Source organism: Pan paniscus, chromosome 6, assembly GCF_029289425.2.
Source record: "Pan paniscus chromosome 6, NHGRI_mPanPan1-v2.0_pri, whole genome shotgun sequence".
Lineage (NCBI taxonomy): Eukaryota > Metazoa > Chordata > Mammalia > Primates > Hominidae > Pan > Pan paniscus.
Window position 1 is genome coordinate 167,192,536 of NC_073255.2, and position 19,385 is coordinate 167,211,920.

The window sequence follows — 19,385 nt, forward strand, 5'->3', positions numbered from 1 at the left end:
CAGGCAGGAAGAGCAAGGGGCAAACAAGTGAGCCAGCCGAGGTGGCGGGTCCAGAGACTTCGCCTTACACTATATTTGTTGAAACTGTGTCATGCGGCCATGCCTAGCTGCAAGGTAAGCTGGGAAATAGCTCTATAGCTGGGCGTATTGCTGCCCCAATGAAAATTGGAGTTCTGTGGGCAAGGAGGAAGGGAAGAACGGATATTTGGAAGGAGCCAGCAGAGTCTGCAGCAGCTTCTCTGAGGGGCAGGGAGGATCTGAAGAGGCCTCAGAACCCATTTCTTGCTCTAGTTTATCAAGGACCTAATCCTAAAGCCATATAATTATCCAGATGTTTTAGCCCAACCTGCTCATTTTTGCAGTTATGAAGACAGGGGCCTCTGGATCACAAGATTTGCACGAGGCCCCACGTGAATTTAACAGCTGGGAGAAGACTAAGGCCAGGGGGGTGGTCTAGTCCCAGCCCCACCACGGCTTCCTTCCATCATAGATTGAGGGTCCACCCCTCTGGGTCTCCTCAGCAAGCCCAGAGAGATGATGGCGGGGGTTTAAGTTTATCAAATAAAAGCTCAAGACTTAGACATGCAAGTTGTAGAGCTGCTACAGAAGAACCTCCTTTTTAGAAACCCTGAACGTTTTTTCCCCCATTTTCTGAAGTATACAATGCTAAACAGCAGCTCCGTTTTTCAACATACTGCTTGCTGGTGGGTTTTTTTTTTTTTTCTTTTTCCAACAAACTGCTCTTTTTAGGTATGTTTTTTCATCCTTTACACCAGCAAAATTTATGAGCATTTATTTAAAAGAAAAAAAGCATTGGAAAAACTGAAGAGAGAAAGAGCAATTCTACATATGGAAAGCTATAAAGAACCACAGCGAATGTGCTGCGGTTATTGCTTGCTTAAAAAAACAAACCAGGCAGGCAGTTTGGAATGTGAGGGGCCTGTGAGGCCAGGCTGGCCGGGAGGCCGTGGGGGCTGGGCCCTGGCAGGGATCCAGGGAGTGCAGTGAGGGGCCCTTCACACCCCGATCCTCCTCCATGGCCCCTCTGACCACTCCAGCGAGAAACAGGCCCAGACAGAAAACGACTTTACTGAGAACATTTAATTTAATGTAAAAATGCCCCTTTAGGAAAACAAGAAGGCCCAGGCAGCCGGTCAGCACAGGCTGGGAGAGAATGCAGCGAACATGGGGCCTGTCGGAGCTTCCCAGACTGGTGGTGGGAACCACACCAGCACAGAGTCAACAGCAGGCAGGGGAAGGCCTGCGGGGCCCCAGGGCCAGAGGCTAGGACGGGCAAGCCAGACCGGATTTGGGAAACGTGTTATCATTTCCAAGGACTATCCCAAATACGTGGGGTAGGAGAACCTTGAAGGCCAAACAGGCTGCCTGGATTTGTCCTTCCGGACGCCCCCCCCTCCCGCCGCCCATTATTTATTGCTGTCTCTTTGTTGACGTTCCAGAGCCAGGCCTGGCTGCTGCGGCTCCCAGACCCCGTCCCAGGCATGTTGGGACACGGGCCGGCTGTGCTCTGTGGAATGTTCCCAGGCAGCAGGTCCACTTCCTGGGTTGCAGCCCTGGGTTCTGCTGATACCCCTTCTGTAGCAGACTTCTCCTGCCCTGTCCTCCAGCATGGCCTGCCGGCGTGGGACAGGCCTGCCCCACATCTCAAACTCGGGGGGCAAAAAATGTCCTTCTGTGGAGGGGGCCCCTGAAGGAGAACTCCAGCCTGCTTGGTTGACTGAGGTTCTTCTTCCCTGAGCTTCTAGGATGTCCTTAGAGTGGGAATCCATTCCCTCTGGTCGTCCCTTACCAGGCTCTTGCTCTGGGGCCTGCAGTTCACCTCTTGCTCTCTTCTAACCAGCTCTGCCAAGCTCTGCGGCTCTCCCTCCACCTTCCTGCCCTGTCAGCCCACCTCTCTCAATTCCCCAAATCATGGCTAGACCATGGGGTAACAGCTCCCACAACTTTACTTGGGATATGGAAGGAACATACAATATAGAAAATAAAACATGGAAGCTGGACGCTGGATGTCTCTGGTGTTGGAGCTGGTGGTTCATGTCCCACCATGGGTCACCCCAATAGGCCTTCACTCTCCTTGACCCTCAGCTGGCTCCCATGCTGCTGGGGTGGCCCATACCCCCTCCCACAGTGCGGACGCCCTCCAGGTGCTCCTGAAGCCTCTCAGGCTCCCGCCATCTTTCCCAGTACCCGAGGTGCACCCCTGCCCAGTTCCTCCTAGTGGCAGATCTCCATTCTGAGACTGGGGCTCTGTTCTCAACATTCCCTAAAGACCCTGGACACTGGGGGGCTTCTCTCTTCAGGGGACCCTTCTAGCAGAGAAAAATTCGGCCTCTACTTCTAGAGAAAAAATACCACTAGCCACTTTAAAGTTTTGACAGCCCTGTAGCTTCAAAGCAAACACACCAATAGGCTCTGCTGGACACTCAGTTATAAAAGCAAAACTTAAGGAGGCCACTGACTGGACCTCATCCTCTCAGCCTGCCACAATGCCCCCAAGCCCTGGTGACCTCCCACTAACACAGCCTCAGCAGGATGCAGCCCCTCTCAACCCAAACTGCACTGGACATGCATACCCATTGCAAGCCCCAGGCCCTCCCTGACTCAATCCTTACCTCCCTGCAAACATGGCATCTTCTCTCCACCCTTCCCAGACCTGTCACCATGGCTTGATTTGTTTTGGGGTAAAAAATTTAAGTGTGTCAGGTGCAGTGGATCATGACTGTAATCCCAGCATCTTGGGAGGCTGAGGTGGGAGGATTGCTTGGGCCCAGGAGTTTGAGACCAGCCTGGGTAACATGGTGAGACCTCATCTCTAAAAACAAAACAAAACAAAACAAAAAAACTTAAAAAATTAGCAGGGTGTGGTGGCATGCACCTGTAGTCTCAGCTACCTGGGAGTCTGAGGCAGGAGGATCCCTTGAACTTAAGAATTCCAGGCAGCAATGAGCTATGATCACCCCACTGCACTGCAGCCTGGGCAACAGAGTAAGACCCCATCTCAAAAAAAGAAAAAAAAGAAAAAAAGAAAACCCAAATATCCTAGCATCGTAAAGTGTCACCACTGGAAGGGACCACAGAGATTATTCTGACCAACTCCCCCATTTAATAGATGAGGAAACCAAGGCCCAGGGATGTGAAGTGACCTGCCCAAAGTCCTATAACGAGTTTGCGGCAAACCACTTAGAAAGTATTCCTGTTTTATTTTGCTCTCTTCTGAAATTAGAGAATGTCTTTTTATCACCTGTGCACTGTCCCCAGTCACATGTAACAGAAAACCAACTTGAATTGAGGAAAAGAAGAAATTAATTCATTGGCCCATCCAGAGAACTGGGGTTGGGCTGGGATGTCTAAGTCCACCTGAATCATGTGGCCTCAGAGTGGGCAAGGAGTGGTCTCTAGGGGAAAATGGAGGTCCTGTTATCAGATGGAAGAGGCTACCAGGCAGGGTAATGAGAGGTATACACTGCAGTCCCTGACTTGGCTGCTGCAGTTTCTCAGACTTCCCTTCCATGTGCACAACCATGTCATGTCCAACCCTGAACACACCTGCCAAAGGGAGGCAGCTGAAGTCTCATCTAGCTATCGCATCTGGCCCTTCTGACAGCACCCATCATGTTCTCTACAGGGATCTTCCTCCACTGTCCCCTATTGATCCCTAACGTGGATACTGGGGACCAGTTCTCCTTTTGCTTCTTTGACAATCCATTTTCTAAGTTTCATTTTGGGGGTTTCTGAGCATTGCCTTAGAGCCTCTGTCTACCATGTTTGGGGATATTCTGGAAGCAGGCCTGTCATGGATAGTTGTCCAGTTTGTGCACTGCTCAAAGTCATCCTGCTGAGAGAGAAAGGGACTATACCTGCCCAGACAAGGAGGGGTGCTGATATGGGCTGGCTGTGTCCCCACCCAAATCTCATCTTGAATTCCCGCATGTTATGGGATAGACCCAGTGGGAGGTAATTGAATCATGGAGGCAGGTCTTTCCTGTGCTGTTCTTGTGATAGTGAATAAGTCTCATGAGATCTGATGGTTTTTAAAAAGGGGAGTTTCCCTGCACAAGCTCTCTCTCTTTGCCTGCTGCCATCCATGTAAGATGTGACTTGCTCCTCCTTGCCTTCTGCCATGATTGTGAGGCTTCCACAGCCATGTGGAACTGTAAGTCTAATTAAACCTCTTTCATTTGTAAATTGCCCAGTCTCAGGTATATCTTTATCAGCAGTGTGAACATGGACCAAAACAGGTGCCTCTCTGCATTTTACATAAAGGCTCTGATAGGCTAGAATTGGTCCCCTTCTCTGAAAATACAAACACTTTAAAAGCTTAATAGGTGCATCAATTAGAATGCTTTTTTCAACAACAGAAACTCCAACTAACAAAAAAGAAATGTATATTCTTTCATATATATATGACCTATATATATATATATATAGACCTAAACATATACATAAACATATATATATACATATATGTATAAATATACATATATAGTCTGAAGGTGAGGCAACAGACCTGACAGTATCCAGAAAAAGGTGCCCTCTTTTGGGGAGTGGGGCAACCTTTTCTAAAAGCTTCCTCACGGGCCTCCTCTCATGTCTGATTGGTAAAGCTGGGTCATGTGCCCACCTTTAAACCAGTGACTTGCAAAAGCCAATGAGATTTCTTCAATTGTCTTAGACCAGTCAGAATTTGTCCCTGAGCTGGCAATGGCAGTGTTTCTGGGGGCAGATGCCGACATACAATCTGGTTTATTTAGCAGGGAAGAAACAGGGAGGGATGCTGTGGGCCACAGTCAGCGTGGCTGCTGCAGGCCTCCCACTGTTTGCGTTCTGGCACTTGCCTGTGACTCATTCTTGAATCTAGATCCCAGCCTGGTGCCTTCTTTCTCATGGTGATAGGTCCTGGTGCTCTATTTACCCAGCCCTCGGCCCAGTGGCCTCCATGTTTGCCCTTGCCTTGCTTGGACCAATGTGAAACCATCACATGGAGTGGGAAGGCCCTCTGACCTAGGTTACATTCTAGCAAATTGGCCTTTACCAAGAGGTACATTTTTGGCTTCCTGAGGTGGCCGGGAGGGGCCCGAAGCATGAGGCTTAGCCCGCACCTGAGACCCAAATTCCTCTGCCATGATGCTGCCCACTTTCTGCTGGTGCTGGCCCTGATGAACTTGTAGCATCGAATTCATCCTTTCCAGCCTTGCAAAAAAATATATTATATGACTCTTGGGCATCGTAAATTGCTGGCTGGAGGTACAAGAGGCTCCCTTGGTGAGTCTGCACCCTCTCCCCCAGGCCGCCCTCTTTTTCAGAGGTGTCGTCTTTTCTGGAAGGAATTCACAGAAGGCCCAAGAACCAGCCAACATCCCCCAACATGTGTAGTGTGAGCAAAAGAGATTCAAAATTATAGGACAGCTTCATATTTAGGAATAGAAAAAGAAATATTGTTTTTATAATGCAAACTAAATAAAGACCCTACAAAACCTTCCTTCCCCGTGGGGAGCAGAGTAGAGAAGCCCGAGGACTCTGTGGGGCACCAGGAGATGAGGAGTAGGGAAGACATGGCTCCTGGCCTGGGGTAATTTAATTTTTTTTTAATGTTTTAATTTCCTTTTTAACTTTTTAGAGAGATGGGATCTCACTCTGTTGCCCAGCCTGGGGCAATCACAGCTAACTGCAGCCTTGGACTCCCAGGCTCAAGAGATCCTCCCGTCCCAGCCTCCCAAGTAGCTGGGACTACAGGCGCCACCACGCCCAGCTAAGGAAGCTTACAGTCTCCATGGAGAGACAAAAATAACATTTTAGGAGCAACGAAGAAGAAATCAATGTAAGTTTGTGTTCAAGCACTAAATAGCGTGATGAACACCCTTCCCCACCTGGCAAAATCCTATCATAAGACCTAAGTTAAGCTGGGCTCAAGCCTATAATCCCAACCAACACTTTGGGAGGCCAAGGTGGGAGGGTTGCATGAGCCCAGGAGTTCAAGACCAGCCTGAGCAACATAGTGAGACTCCATCTCTACAATAAAAATTTTAAAATTAGCCAAGTGTGGTGGTGCATACCTATAGTCTCAGCTACTCGGGAGGCTGAGGTGGGAGGACCGCTTAAGCCCAGGAGGTTGAGCCTACAGTGAGCCATGATGGTGCCACTGCTCTCCAGCCTGGGTGACAGAGCAAGAACTTGTCTTAAAAAAAAAAAAGGCCTAGGTCAAATGTCACCTTCTTGGTAAAGTCTTCCCTGGACTTTGTGCCATAGTGTGTGTCCTTTTAGCCCTCATGGTACTTTTCATACCACATCACATCCCTGTTTAGGTCTCTAGCAGGGAGGAGAACAGTCCCCAAAAGTCCTTTGCACGTCTAATCCCTTATTGGTGACAGCTTCTTGGAGGACCTGTTAGAGGACCAACAAGTTAGTTGGTTACTTCTGTCTTCCCACCTAAACCGTGAGCTCCCTGAGGTCAGCGAACATCTGTATTGGGTGTCGTGTCCATGTGGAGCACAGTACTTGGCCCAGAAGAATAAGTATTGATTGAATACATCGACAAAGGGGTGAGCATTTAGAGAAGGAGCAGACAGGTGAGCCAGGAAGCAGCCAGAGGAAGCTCCAGGGAGCACTGCAGCCCTGCCAGAGGCGGGTGGGGCCAGCAAGGCTGTACAGGGGAGAGCAGGAGCCGCCGCGTAGGCTCCACATCTGTTAAAAGCGGGTTTAGGGCTTTCTCAACTGCCTAGAGTTAGGTTTGGGAGATAGTTGTGGATAAATATAAGGGGGTCACTCTGTCTTGGCGTGGGAGGGTTGGCCAGCTAGGGGGTAGGGTAGGAGGCAGTGGGAGTGAACAGAAACTAGAACGGGCACTATGGCTTTCACCGGTGCCCAAGGTCGGGGTCCTGACACAGAGCAGAGCCTCTAGATGGTGCTGGGAAAGCCCTGGGGGGCCCGTGAATGAGGATGGATTTGTGATGGATTTGTCTCTAGGGTGAGATCAGCATCCAGAACCCAGTGAATTCCCCTGTGTGGGTTCCAGTTTCTCCTGGACACTGTGCAGTCCTCACAGGGGTCTGGCCCTGGCTCCCCCCGCCACACTTGCTATTCAGACGACATCTGGTTACTGTTCCCATGAAGGGCAACCCCGACCTCGGGGCCCTGTAGTGGTGGGGGTGGAGGGAAATGCTGGCAAGGGTTGGGCTCCTGACCCTGCTGCTGCTGCCCGGGCTGGACTCCCACAGGACCCTAAGGCCAGCAGGAGGGGGCTGGGAAGTCCCACAGAGGGACTGCCCCGCACAGGGCCGGGGCAGCCTGGACAAAGCCGGTGTGGTGACAGGCCAAACGGACACAAAAGGTTAGTCCACCCTGCTGGTCTCTCCAAGGCATCAGGGTCTGTGGGAGGAGGAGGTGTCCGGCACTCCGCAGGTATCTGTGCTTCACACAGGTCTAATGGGGGAGAGCCTGGGCCTGCCTGAAGCTGCCTTGGGGACAAGAGAGGGCAGAGGCCCCACTTGCTCGATCACAGGAATGAAAGGCTGGCACTCAGGAGCACGGAACAAGGAGACGCCTGGAATGAGGCCCCAGCAGGAGTGGCTGCTTGGAGTCCTGGCTCCTTCTCCGCTACCCAGTGGGCAAACAGAACCGCAGCTTTAGGGTGTGGGCAGGCAGAGTCCTGGCTGAGACTCCAGGAGGCCTCGAGCCCCCGCTGACCCTCAGGCCCCGCTGGCCCCAGATGGTCGGGGGTGGAGCTCTGGCTTATCTCTCCAGCTGCCCAGTTCCCTGCCACTTTATCATGGAGGGTGAGAGGGTGTCAGAGCTCAGAACTCCCACCCCAGCCTCCCCGTGGGACAGGACCCAGGTGCTGGGGGAGAACAGACCTCGGGAGCAGCCAGGAGTCCTCGGTCCTCGGAGGGTTTAAAAGCCAGGGGGCCGTCTCGACCTCAGTCTGACCTTCCCTCCCGGCGGCAGCATGCGGGGGTTGCTGGTGTTGAGTGTCCTGTTGGGGGCTGTCTTTGGCAAGGAGGACTTTGTGGGGTAGGGATGTGGAGAGGAGGGGGTGCCCTCTGAGGGTGATGGGGAGGACTCAGCCCCCAACCAGTAGAGGAGACAGACAGACAGACACATGGCAACACAGCCAGAGAGGATGGCCTGGCACCACCTGGGACAGCTGGCAGATGAGCAACCAGGGTTGGGAAGAGGTTGTGTCTCCCAAGACAGTCTCCTGAGCCCTGGAGAAATCTGAGCTCTGAGGAGGAGTTTTCAGGAGAGGAGAAAGGAGGAGGCCTGGCTGGCTTGGAACAGAGAAATAGTCCAAACTGGGATTGAGATAGTAACAGCGTCTAGAAGTTTCTAAAGATGGGGAGAGAAGAGGTGAGGGAGCCCAGGCCTCTCCTTGCTGAGACCCTCAGTGCTGTCCCCTGCCCAGCCCAGAGGACGAGGCCCAGTCTGGGGATTCTGGGCTGCTGCCTCCCTCCTGCACCTGGGGAGTGCTCGTGGCCAGGGCAGGTGCAGCCTGGGTGCTCACTCCCCACTCCCACTCTGCCCAGGCATCAGGTGCTCCGAATCTCTGTAGCCGATGAGGCCCAGGTACAGAAGGTGAAGGAGCTGGAGGACCTGGAGCACCTGCAGGTCAGAAGAGGGGAGAAGGGCTCTCTGAGGCCCCAGGGTATCAGCTGGGGCCACCCCAGGTCCCCACCAGCCCCAGCAGCCGACTGTGCCTGGGCTGTCTCCACCCAACAAGGAGACATGGAATTGACTCTGTTAGGAAGCGACTTCAAGCCCCTAGCTCCAGAGTCTTGCTGCCCTTGAGCACCTGGGCAAGGGGCCGGGCCCCTTTCCGGTTCCTCCCTCTGCCTTGCTGTCTCAAAGGCCCCTCACTCTGCTCCTGGGCCATTTCCCTGACCACACTGGACTCTCCAGTCCCCAGGGTTTCCCCGTCTTTCTCTGGCCCTATTACCCCTGACCCATCCCCAATTATATGAGAACTTCTGGCACCAACAGCCCCTCCCAGGCAGGCCCTGTCCCTGCCTGCTGTCCTGGCTGGTGCCCCCAGCCCGCTGTGACCGTGCCGGCTCTTGTCCTCCCCAGCTGGACTTCTGGCGGGGCCCTGCCCACCCTGGCTCCCCCATCGACGTTCGAGTGCCCTTCCCCAGCATCCAGGCGGTCAAGATCTTTCTGGAGTCCCACGACATCAGCTATGAGACCATGATCGAGGACGTGCAGTCACTGCTGGACGAGGAGCAGGAGCAGATGTTCGCCTTCCAGTCCCGGGCGCGCTCCACCGACACCTTTAACTATGCCACCTACCACACCCTAGAGGAGGTGAGGGCGCCCCTAGCGGCCGCTCCCTGCAGCCACCAGCTCTTCATCATGGCTGGTAGAACGCAGTAGGGCCAAGGCCAGGGCCAGCCTGGGTGTGTGCAGCACCTGCTCTGTTTCCATGTGGCCTGTGTGGTCGTAGCTCCATTGCATTGCAGGGCTCGCAGCAGGCTGGGACGGTGGGGCTGCTAAGGGAAGCATCTGGGTGCCCAGAAGCTATTAAGGCCAGTGGTCTCTTCTTTCACACCTCAGATCTATGACTTCCTGGACCTGCTGGTGGCAGAGAACCCGCACCTTGTCAGCAAGATCCAGATTGGCAACACCTATGAAGGGCGTCCCATTTACGTGCTGAAGGTAACATCCACATGTGAACATACACAGGGGAGAATGGACCCATACGTGGCATCCGTGATGGGCGTGGGCTCTCCTGGGGAAATCATGGTACCAGGGAACACGCTGTTAAATGGACTCCCCATGCAGACATTTGGAAAGGCCTGAGTCTCCACCCTGGTCTTGGCGTGTGCACTCCTGCCCATACACAAAGACAGGTGATCCAGTGTTTCCAATCAAGTGTCCATTGTGGAAGGTATTGTAGAGTCTGGGTAGTCCAGATAAAGTATTTTCTTGAGACAGAGTCTCGCTCTGTCACCCAGGCTGGAGTGCAGTGGCATGATCTCGACTTACTGCAACCTCCATCTCCTGGGTTCAAGCAATTCTCCTGCCTCAGCCTCCCGAGTAGCTGAGACTACAAGCACGCGCCACCATGCCCAGATAATTTTTTTTTTTTTTTTTTTTGAGACAGAGTCTTACTCTGTCACCCAGGCTGGAGTACAGTGGCGCAGTAGCGTCATCTTGGCTCACTGCAACCTCCACCTCCTGGGTTCAAGCGATTCCCCTGCCTCAGCCTCCCAAGTAGCTGGGACTACAGGCGCCTGCCACCACGCCCGGCTAATTTTTTGTATTTTTAGCAGAGACAGGGTTTCACCGTATTAGCCAGGATGGTCTTGATCTCCTGACCTTGTGATCTGCCTGCCTTGGACTCCCAAAGTGCTGGGATTGCAGGCATGAACCACTGCGCCTGGCCAATAATTTTTATATTTTTAGTAGAGACAGGGTTTTGCCATGTTGCCTTGGCTGGTCTCAAACTCCTGGGCTCAAGTGATCTACCCGCCTCAGCCTCCCAAAGTGCTGGGATTACAGGCGTGAGCCACCACGCCCAACCCAGATAAAGTGTTTTGTTTGTGATGTCCCCCAGAGAACTGTCCGAGCAGCAGAACAGGGGAAGGGCCAGGGGCCTGGTCAAGTCATATTCACCCCAAGCTTGGGCTGAGGGCAGGAGGCCAAGCTCTGTGGGATCCCTGTCCAGCCCCCAGCCCCACACCCACCTGAGTGATGGCCCCACAAGCAGAGCCTCTACCTGAGATACACAGAGAGCAGGTGGTCTCTGGCCCAGGTTGGGGTCTCCTTCAGGGCAGCAAGATGAGGCCTCAGCTGTGAAATTGCCTCTGATCACTCCCCTGCCTCCTCTCCAGTTCAGCACGGGGGGCAGTAAGCGTCCAGCCATCTGGATCGACACGGGCATCCATTCCCGGGAGTGGGTCACCCAGGCCAGTGGGGTCTGGTTTGCAAAGAAGGTAAGGCCGGGGAGGTGAGGAGGGCTCTCACCTGGTGGGGCATTGGTATCCAAGGCCCACAGAAGCCCGGGCCTCCCTTTGCCCATCCAGAAGCAGTGACCACAGAGGACATGGGGAAAGGTGTCCATTGCTGTGGCTTGGCAGATGCCTGGCCCAGCCTGCGCTGCCCCTCTGCTCCTCTAACCCCCCAGATCACTCAAGACTACGGGCAGGATGCAGCTTTCACCGCCATTCTCGACACCTTGGACATCTTCCTGGAGATCGTCACCAACCCTGATGGCTTTGCCTTCACGCACAGCACGGTACCGGCCTTCTCCTGTCCTTGGGGGAAGCAGGATGGGCCTCTGGCTTCTAAGCCGCACAAGTAGTTCACCCCTAATCTCAAGCCCCAGAAGTCAAGGGAGGGGCAATCAGACCTGTGCTCCTAGCCGAGGGTGTCTCAACAGTGGCGTGATTGGCATTTGGGGTGAATGATTCTTTGTCATGGGGGCTGTCCTGTGCATCCACGGTGTTTCTAGCATCCTAACCTTACACCCATTCAATGCCAGTAGGAGCCCCCCTCTCCAGTGGTGACAACCAAAATGTCTTCAGATATTGCAAAATATCGCAGGGGAGGGTCAAGATTGTCCCCAGTGGAGGCCCACTGCCCCAGACCTTACTTCCTGGTCCTACTTCTATTTTTACGGCAAATAAAACATCTGACCAATGACATGGGGCCACAGTGGTGGTGGAGGACACCTCGCAGCTTCTTCGCCATATAGAACCCTCTGGCCAAATGCCATCCTATGGCCTTCCCCACTCTCTTTCACCCGATGCCCCCTCTGCTGATCTTCCTCCCCGACAACCAGCTGGGAGTGGATCCCATCCCAAGCTGTGCCTGCAGCTCAGCTTCCAATCAGGGCACTTGTGTTGAGGGCTTCCACCTCCAGGGAGCCCTCCCCCCAGTCCACTCTGCTCTCTGCAGCCTCTGAACCACCCCCCACCCAGCACTGTGACAAGCGTCACACGTGCCTCGGGGTGGCTGATCCCATTTCCTTCCTCAGAATCGCATGTGGCGCAAGACTCGGTCCCACACAGCAGGCTCCCTCTGTATTGGCGTGGACCCCAACAGGAACTGGGACGCCGGCTTTGGGTGTAAGGCCCAGAGTGTCTTGGGAGCAAGGATGGGATGGCCTCGAATGGCTCCTCACCACTGCTCTTGCTCCCCGCCTCTCTCCTGCCCCTGCAGCGAGGGGAGGGTTGGGGGTGGCAGCTCTGCCTCTGAGGGCTCTTGGGGATGGAGGCTGTGCTCTGAGAGTTGGTTGTTACTCGCCTGCAAAAGGCAAGTTGCTTGCAAATGGGCTAAGGTCTGAAATCCTACCTAGGGGGCTTCTAGCTTAACCTCAAGTCCTCCCTCCTTGGCCATGTCTCTGTGAGAACTGGTCTCCACTGAGGAGCCCGTCTTCCCTCCCTGGGTGTGTCCATCAGCTCTGCCCAAACCAGGCTGGGAGGGCAGCTCCCCCAGGTTATAGAAGGCCTTTGGGCTTTCCTGAATCCAGGGGAGGGAGTGAGCCCTTCCATACCACCTCACCCCCAACTCCATGCAAAGAACTGGATTCCAGAAGCCACAGAAGCTGGAGGAGCCACACCACCATGCCCTCTGTCCCCCCCCAGTGTCCGGAGCCAGCAGTAACCCCTGCTCGGAGACTTACCACGGCAAGTTTGCCAATTCCGAAGTGGAGGTCAAGTCCATTGTAGACTTTGTGAAGGACCATGGGAACATCAAGGCCTTCATCTCCATCCACAGCTACTCCCAGCTCCTCATGTATCCCTATGGCTACAAAACAGAACCAGTCCCTGACCAGGATGAGCTGGTAGGCACTGACCTCGGCTTGCCCCCTCGTCCCCAAGGTGGCTTCGGACAGGCTCAGGCTTTCCCCCATCAGACCTGCTTAAGGCACAGACACCTCCAGAGTGCCTGACACCCTTCCTTCCCTGATGGCTTGGGAAGACCAGCAGGGTGGACTAACCATTTTTTCTGGGAAACTGAGGCACAGGAGTGATGGAGTCACTTCTGTAATGTGACAGAGCAAGGGGCAGGGCTAGACTTTGATCTTAGGCACCACATGTGGAGGTGCATGTGCCTGAAGGGCAGGGAAGGCCAGCCGGACACCCTGAAGGGCCAGAAAACTGTGCTGACAGGCTCCCGGGCTGAGCTTCCAGGCTAAGCAGGCTCTGTGCTCCCTGCTGGAGGCCCACTTCTGCAGGGTGCTTCTCCTAGGCTCCCCTGCCAGCCCCCAGACTACCCTGGACATGCTGTTCCAGGAGCCTGGCCATGACAGGTGGCTTTGCTTGGTGTTTTGTCCAGGATCAGCTTTCCAAGGCTGCTGTGACAGCCCTGGCCTCTCTGTACGGGACCAAGTTCAACTATGGCAGCATCATCAAGGCAATTTGTAAGTGGCTGTAGGGTCTCTCTTGATGGGCCTGCGAGGAACATCTGCTGGCTCTTCCTGACCGAGGGAGTATCCCTCATGGAAGGAAGTAGCCAAGGGCACCCAGATCTGTCAACTGCTGGCAAGGGCTGTTCTGAGGGGTGGGCAGTCCCTTTTCCTGACATGAACTCTGCTTCCTTTGATACTTTCAGACAAATGTGAATTCCTCTGACAGCTCTTGTCCTCTTGTGTTGGGGCCAAGTCTAGTTTCTTGGTTGGATGGGGTGGAGAGTTCTGCTGGGATTTGCAGATCACCAGGAAATTCAACTTAAAAAAACACTTCTCCGGGGCAGGGCACCGTGGCTCATGCTTGTAATCCCAGCACTTTGGGAGGCTGAGGTGGGCGGATCACGAGGTCAGGAGATAGAGACCATCCTGGCTAACATGGTGAAACCCCGTCTTTATTAAAAATACAAAAAATTAGCTGGGTGTGGTGGTGTGTGCCTGTAGTCCCAGCTACTTGGGAGGCTGAGGCACGAGAATCGCTTGAACCTGGGAGGTGGAGGTCGCAGTGAGCCAAGAGCACGCCACTGTACTCCAGCCTGGGCGACACAGCGAGACTCCATCTCAAAAAAACAAAAACAAAAACTACTTCTCCTCCAGCGCCCCTCAATTAGACAATAGACCTGATTTATTCCTCACTTACTTATTCATGCAGTGCCCCTGAGAGGAGCATTACTGAATCAAAATGGAATTAACTCAACAAATGTTTACTGAACACCTACTATACACCAGGCCCTGTTTCATGTACTTGGGATATAGCCATGAATGAAATAAGCAAAGATCAGGGAACTTTCTAGCCAGGGAGACCAACAATGAACATAAATAAGTAAATGATACAGTATGTGAGGTGACGAATGCTGGGGAGGAAAACTAAAACTAGACCAGGTGAGGTGAATCGGGAACACTGGGGGTGGAGGTGGGGCAGGTGGGTTGAAGGGTGGGCCTCATTGACAGAGTGACATTTGGGCAACTATTGAAGGAAGTGGGTGGAGGAGGTGGCAGCCAGGAGGCTATCCAGCTAGGAAGAGCCTTCCAGGCAGAGGAACATTCTAGAGCAAAGGCTCTACAGTGTGGTCTGGCCGGGGATGTTGCTGGAACAAGAAGACTGGTGTGGCTGCCTCCAAGTAAGTGAAGGTCAAAGCTGGGTAGAGGGCTGAGGGGGCAGGGCTGCGTACACACCTCACACGCTTCCTGCCTGAGTGCCTAGGCCTTGGTGGGCAAGCGGGTCACAATCTTATCCAAGGTTGACCTCACTTTTGGACTCCAGGCCTTCTTTGGAAACTGATTCAACTCTGAGTCAAGGTTTTGCTTCATTCAACATTGTCAAGTTAAATTCTGATATGCAGCCTACTGCTCTCTCCTGGGCCAATTCAAAAGTGGCTTCATTACCCACTGTTAATTACAGTTTCCCGGGCAAAGTTTCCTCCTAAAAGAAAGACAAGGGGCTTTTGCTTTGACTCTGGCTCTTTGCACTTTCCCCCTCACAGATCAGAGCCCCAGGGGAACAAATCCTGGTTACCCAAGCAGGGAACTCGGTATATTTAGGGGCTTCACCGAAAGGGCTGTTGGACAGAGGCTGTTTTCAGAGGGGCTTGTGCAATTGCAGAGACTTCCTTGCATCCCCCAGTGAATAGGGGAACTATTGCTGGTCTCCTCTTTGGACCTCTTGGCTTAGACCTTTTAGTGGGAGTTTCTTGGAAGTGAGGCTGCTTGGTCAACAGCAGACCTTAGTAGACACTGACTCCACTCAGCATTGCACAAGGCACAGAGCTTTGGACAGGGTTGGATCGTTAACCCAACCCGTGTAAATATTCCCAAAGTGATTGACCCTTTCTCTCCTATTTTACTCCTGCCCCAGATCAAGCCAGTGGAAGCACTATTGACTGGACCTACAGCCAGGGCATCAAGTACTCCTTCACCTTCGAGCTCCGGGACACTGGGCGCTATGGCTTCCTGCTGCCAGCCTCCCAGATCATCCCCACGGCCAAGGAGACGTGGCTGGCGCTTCTGACCATCATGGAGCACACCCTGAATCACCCCTACTGAGCTGACCCTTTGACACCCTTCTTGTCCTCCTCTCTGGCCCCATCCAGGCAACCAAATAAAGTTTGAGTGTACCAGGAACAGAATCCTGGGGCTTGCATGTGGAGTGTCTGCCTCTTCAAGCTGGGGCAAAAGTGATTTAGTTCCTGCAGGCCTCACTGGAAATGTGTGGGTGGTTGGACTAGATGACCCCTACATTCCCCTGCATTCCAACATCCTGTGAAGTCGTATCCAAGTGGCGTCTGTTTTAATTAGACCACCCTGAGTTCAGCTCACCAGTGGGATGATTTGTTCATACCTTAGTAGCAAGCAGCAGCAACAGCTGCTAACCAAATGCCCGGCACCCCACAGTGGCGTGGAATTCGGCGTGTACAAAGGTCTAGCTAGCTGTGTCCATTCATGTATAAAAGCAACAACCTGGAAGATGATATATAATAATCCAGGTGGCCACTGCTGTCCAAAATAGATGTTGCAGCCAAGTAAAACAGATTACTAAAGAGCAAAATATCATCTTCCATTCCGGAATCAAATTGGAAGAAAACAATTGGGTTAAATAAAATCATTAACTGCAGATAAAGAACCAATCCAAAGGCCAATCCCAAGACATTTTTAATTTTTAATTTTTTTTGGTAGAGATGGGGTTTTGCCATATTGCCCAGGCTGGTCTTGAACTCCTGGGCTCAAGCAATCCTCCTGCTTTGGCCTCCCAAAGTCCTGGGATTACAGGTGTGAGCCATCACATTTGGCCAAGATATTTTATTAACTGTATAAATTAATTATATATTCTGAAGATTTTGCCTTTAGGGATAGAAGTCACCCACTTTTCATTTGCCACATCCTTCCCAGCGTCTTTGGTACATGGTTCTGCTCCCTCGTGTTTCCATCCACCCCACTCCTTCCCATTCTCCTGTTGAGACCACAGCTCCTAGGATTTAGCTTCCCTTCTTCAGCTTGGTGATCCTGATGCAAGTGATATTACACTTAGCAGCTAGCATGACTACATAAGATATCCCAACTTGTTTCAAAGCAAGAATCTCCCTTTTGGCCTGGCCACAGTGGCTCACGCCTATAATCCCAGCACTTTGGGAGACTGAGGTGGGCAGATCATGAAGTCAGGAGTTCAAGACCAGCCTGGCCAACATGGTGAAACCCCATCTCTACTAAAAATACAAAAAATTAGCCGGTCATGGGGGCGCATGGCTGTAATCCCAACTACTCAGGAGACTGAGGCAGGAGAATCCCTTGAATCCAGGAGGTGGAGGTTGCAGTGAGCTGAGATTGCACCACTGTAGTGTAGCCTGGGTGACAGAGGGAGACTCCATCTCAAAAAAAAATTAAAATATATTTAAAAATAATAAATGCTTGTGAAATGGAGACATGAAATTTGTTGTCCATCTCAAAAAAAAAAAAAAAAAGAAAGAAAGAAAGAAAAAAGAATCTCCCTTTGTTTCTTCCATATCACTTCAGGTGTGAATGTGGAGCAGGGGTTTTCCCACAGACTCTGCTGGGGAAGTGAGTGGATTGGGGCTGGAGTGAGGATGGCAGCTTCTCTCTCTAGCAGCCAGGCCAGGTTTCAAGAAGCATCCAGCTCTGCTGACTTGAGTCTTTTCCATATAAAATGGCCTGAAGGTCAAAAATGCCTTTTTTTAAAAAAAAGAGGAACATTGATGGAATTTTCATCTTGGGCTTTTATTATTATTTTTGCTATCAACATTCTAAAAATAAAAATAAAAAGAATGAGGGCTGGGCACAGTGGCTCACACCTGTAATCCCAGCATTTTGGGAGGCTGAAGCAGGAGGATTCCTTGACCCCAGGAGTTCGAGACCAGCCTGGGCAACATAGCGAGACCCCCCCCCCCAACCTCCACAAAAAATAAAAAATTAGCTGGGTGTGGTGGCATGCACCTGTAATCCCAGCTAATCGAGAGGCTGAGGTGGGAAGAACCGTTGAGCCCAGAAGTTTGCAGTTGCAGTGAGCCATGATGGCACCACTGCACTCCAACCTGGACAACAAAGTGAGACCCTGTCTCTTAAAAGAAAAAAAAAGGATGAGGCTCTATGTATGTATTGTTACATTTTGTATGTATTTGTTACATTATTACATTATATTATTTACATAAACTTATAAACATGTAAGTTTATGAGACAAGGTAAAATGGTGTTTCAGTCTTTACAGAAAGATGACCTAAAAGATTTGATAACACCCTCTTCAAGTTATCTTTTAGAAAATGCTTCCCTTCAATCTATATAACGACATTATAACTCTCTTCTCAAAACCCATTTTAACTGCTTAGTTTGAGTGAGTAGGAAGCTGATCACCTTTTGTTTAATGAAGACTGATAAGAGAAGAAATATTAAGTTAGCATGACAATTTATCACTTTATAAAACTGGAGCACTAGACTTTGATGGTAGAATTGCTTAATTTAAAATAAACTGTGCTTCCCGACAGCAGGAACCACCTTGTTTGGCATTCAATCCCCAATAGCGTTAACAGTACCTGACACATAGATGCCTAATAAATACCTGTTGAGTGAATGCTCTCTACTTTTATTAGTGAATTCATAAATGTTATGATCTGCATGTTGTAGGCTTGCTGAAAACACCCTGTGCAAGTTATTTTGAATTCCCAGAGTTGAGTAAGTCTTAAGAAAGCTGAAGTCAATGAATGAATGTCAATTGCACAAGGGCAAGGATTGCTTTGTTTTGTTCACCATTTAACCCCCACTGCTTGGCCAAGTGCACAGCACACAGTAATAATATTGGTATTAATATCAATAATAATAAATGCTTGGCCAGGTGCAGTGGCTCATACCTGTAATATCAATACTCTGGGAGGCTGAGGTGGGAGGATTGCTTGAGCTCAGGATTTCAAGACCAGCCTGGGCAACACAGCGAGACCCAGTCTCTATAAAAAAACAATTTTAGGCTGGGTGTGGTGGCTCATGCCTGTAATCCCAGCACTTTGGGAGGTTGAGGTGGGCAGATCGCTTGAAGTCAGGAATTTGAGATTAGCCTGGCCAATATGGCAAAACCCCATCTCTACTAAAAATACAGAAATTAGCTGGGCAGTGGTGCATGCCTGTAATCCCAGCTACTCGGGAGGCTGAGGCATGAGAATTGCTTGAAACCAGGAGGTGGAGGTTGCAGTGAGCCAAGATTGTGCCACTGCACTCCAGCCTGGGTGACAGAGGGAGACTCTGTCTCAAAAAAATATATATATATATTAAAAAATAATAAATGCTTGTTAAATGGAGACAAGAAAGTTGTTGGGTTTTTTTTTTTTGTACTTTCAAGTATGGGAAGAGATTTACATTTTGTTTGTAGATACACATTTTTACAAATCTATGGGTGAAGACACTTAAAATTCTTAAGTAAAAACATAAAGCTAAAAGACAATTTTGGAAAATATTGCAACTTAAAAATGAAAATATTGATATGAAAATAAGTATTAATAACCTAAAAGACAATTTTGGAAAATATTGCAACTTAAAAATGAAAGTATTGATATGAAAATAAGTATTAATAACCTTGAGGGGTTAAAATAATAAAAAGGGTTAAAGAAAAAGACAAACATTTCAAAAGAAAAATAGGCAATTCCACTAAGAAGAAACACAAATCAATACATGTATGAAAGATACTGATCCTCTAAGTGATTTCTTGTTCATTAAGGAGAAATGAAGATATTTTTCTCTCATCAGATTGGCAAAGAATAAAAAGACTGATGACTCCAGTGTTAACATGTAGTGCTGGTGGAGCAGAAACTGGCACCACCTTCCCAGAGGGCAAATTTGGCAATATAAATCAAAATTATAAATGTATTGTGTCTTTGATCCAGAAAACCCACATGGAAGAATTTACTTTATAAAAATATTTGGACGGATTCAAAAATATGTATGTACAAGACTGGAAAAGTAAAAAACA

General features: G+C 50.8%; 1 protein-coding gene across 2 annotated transcripts; it reads left to right on the forward strand.

Moving 5' to 3' along the window:
* Nucleotides 1-5,491: 5,491 nt before the first annotated feature.
* CPA1 (carboxypeptidase A1) lies at nt 5,492-15,563 on the forward strand. 2 transcript variants are annotated; one of them, XM_055114873.3, is made up of 10 exons: nt 5,492-5,839; nt 8,541-8,622; nt 9,082-9,315; nt 9,565-9,666; nt 10,845-10,946; nt 11,138-11,248; nt 11,990-12,080; nt 12,600-12,799; nt 13,294-13,378; nt 15,279-15,562. In XM_055114873.3, coding segments are annotated over exons 1-10 (1,197 nt in total). In that variant the 5' UTR covers nt 5,492-5,837; the 3' UTR covers nt 15,467-15,562. The 2 variants fall into 2 exon arrangements, with proteins under 2 accessions (XP_054970848.1, XP_054970849.1); XM_055114874.3 differs by lacking the exon at nt 5,492-5,839 and adding an exon at nt 7,837-8,028 and having other exon boundaries at nt 15,279-15,563.
* Nucleotides 15,564-19,385: the final 3,822 nt, after the last annotated feature.

Coding starts and splice junctions, on each gene's coding strand:
- CPA1 (XM_055114874.3), top strand. CDS start 7,964: ATGCGGGGGTTGCTGGTGTTGAGTGTCCTGTTGGGGGCTGTCTTTGGC. Junction 12,081..12,599: donor CTGGGACGCCGGCTTTGGGT/GTAAGGCCCAGA, acceptor GTCCCCCCCCAG/TGTCCGGAGCCAGCAGTAAC. Junction 13,379..15,278: donor CAGCATCATCAAGGCAATTT/GTAAGTGGCTGT, acceptor CTCCTGCCCCAG/ATCAAGCCAGTGGAAGCACT.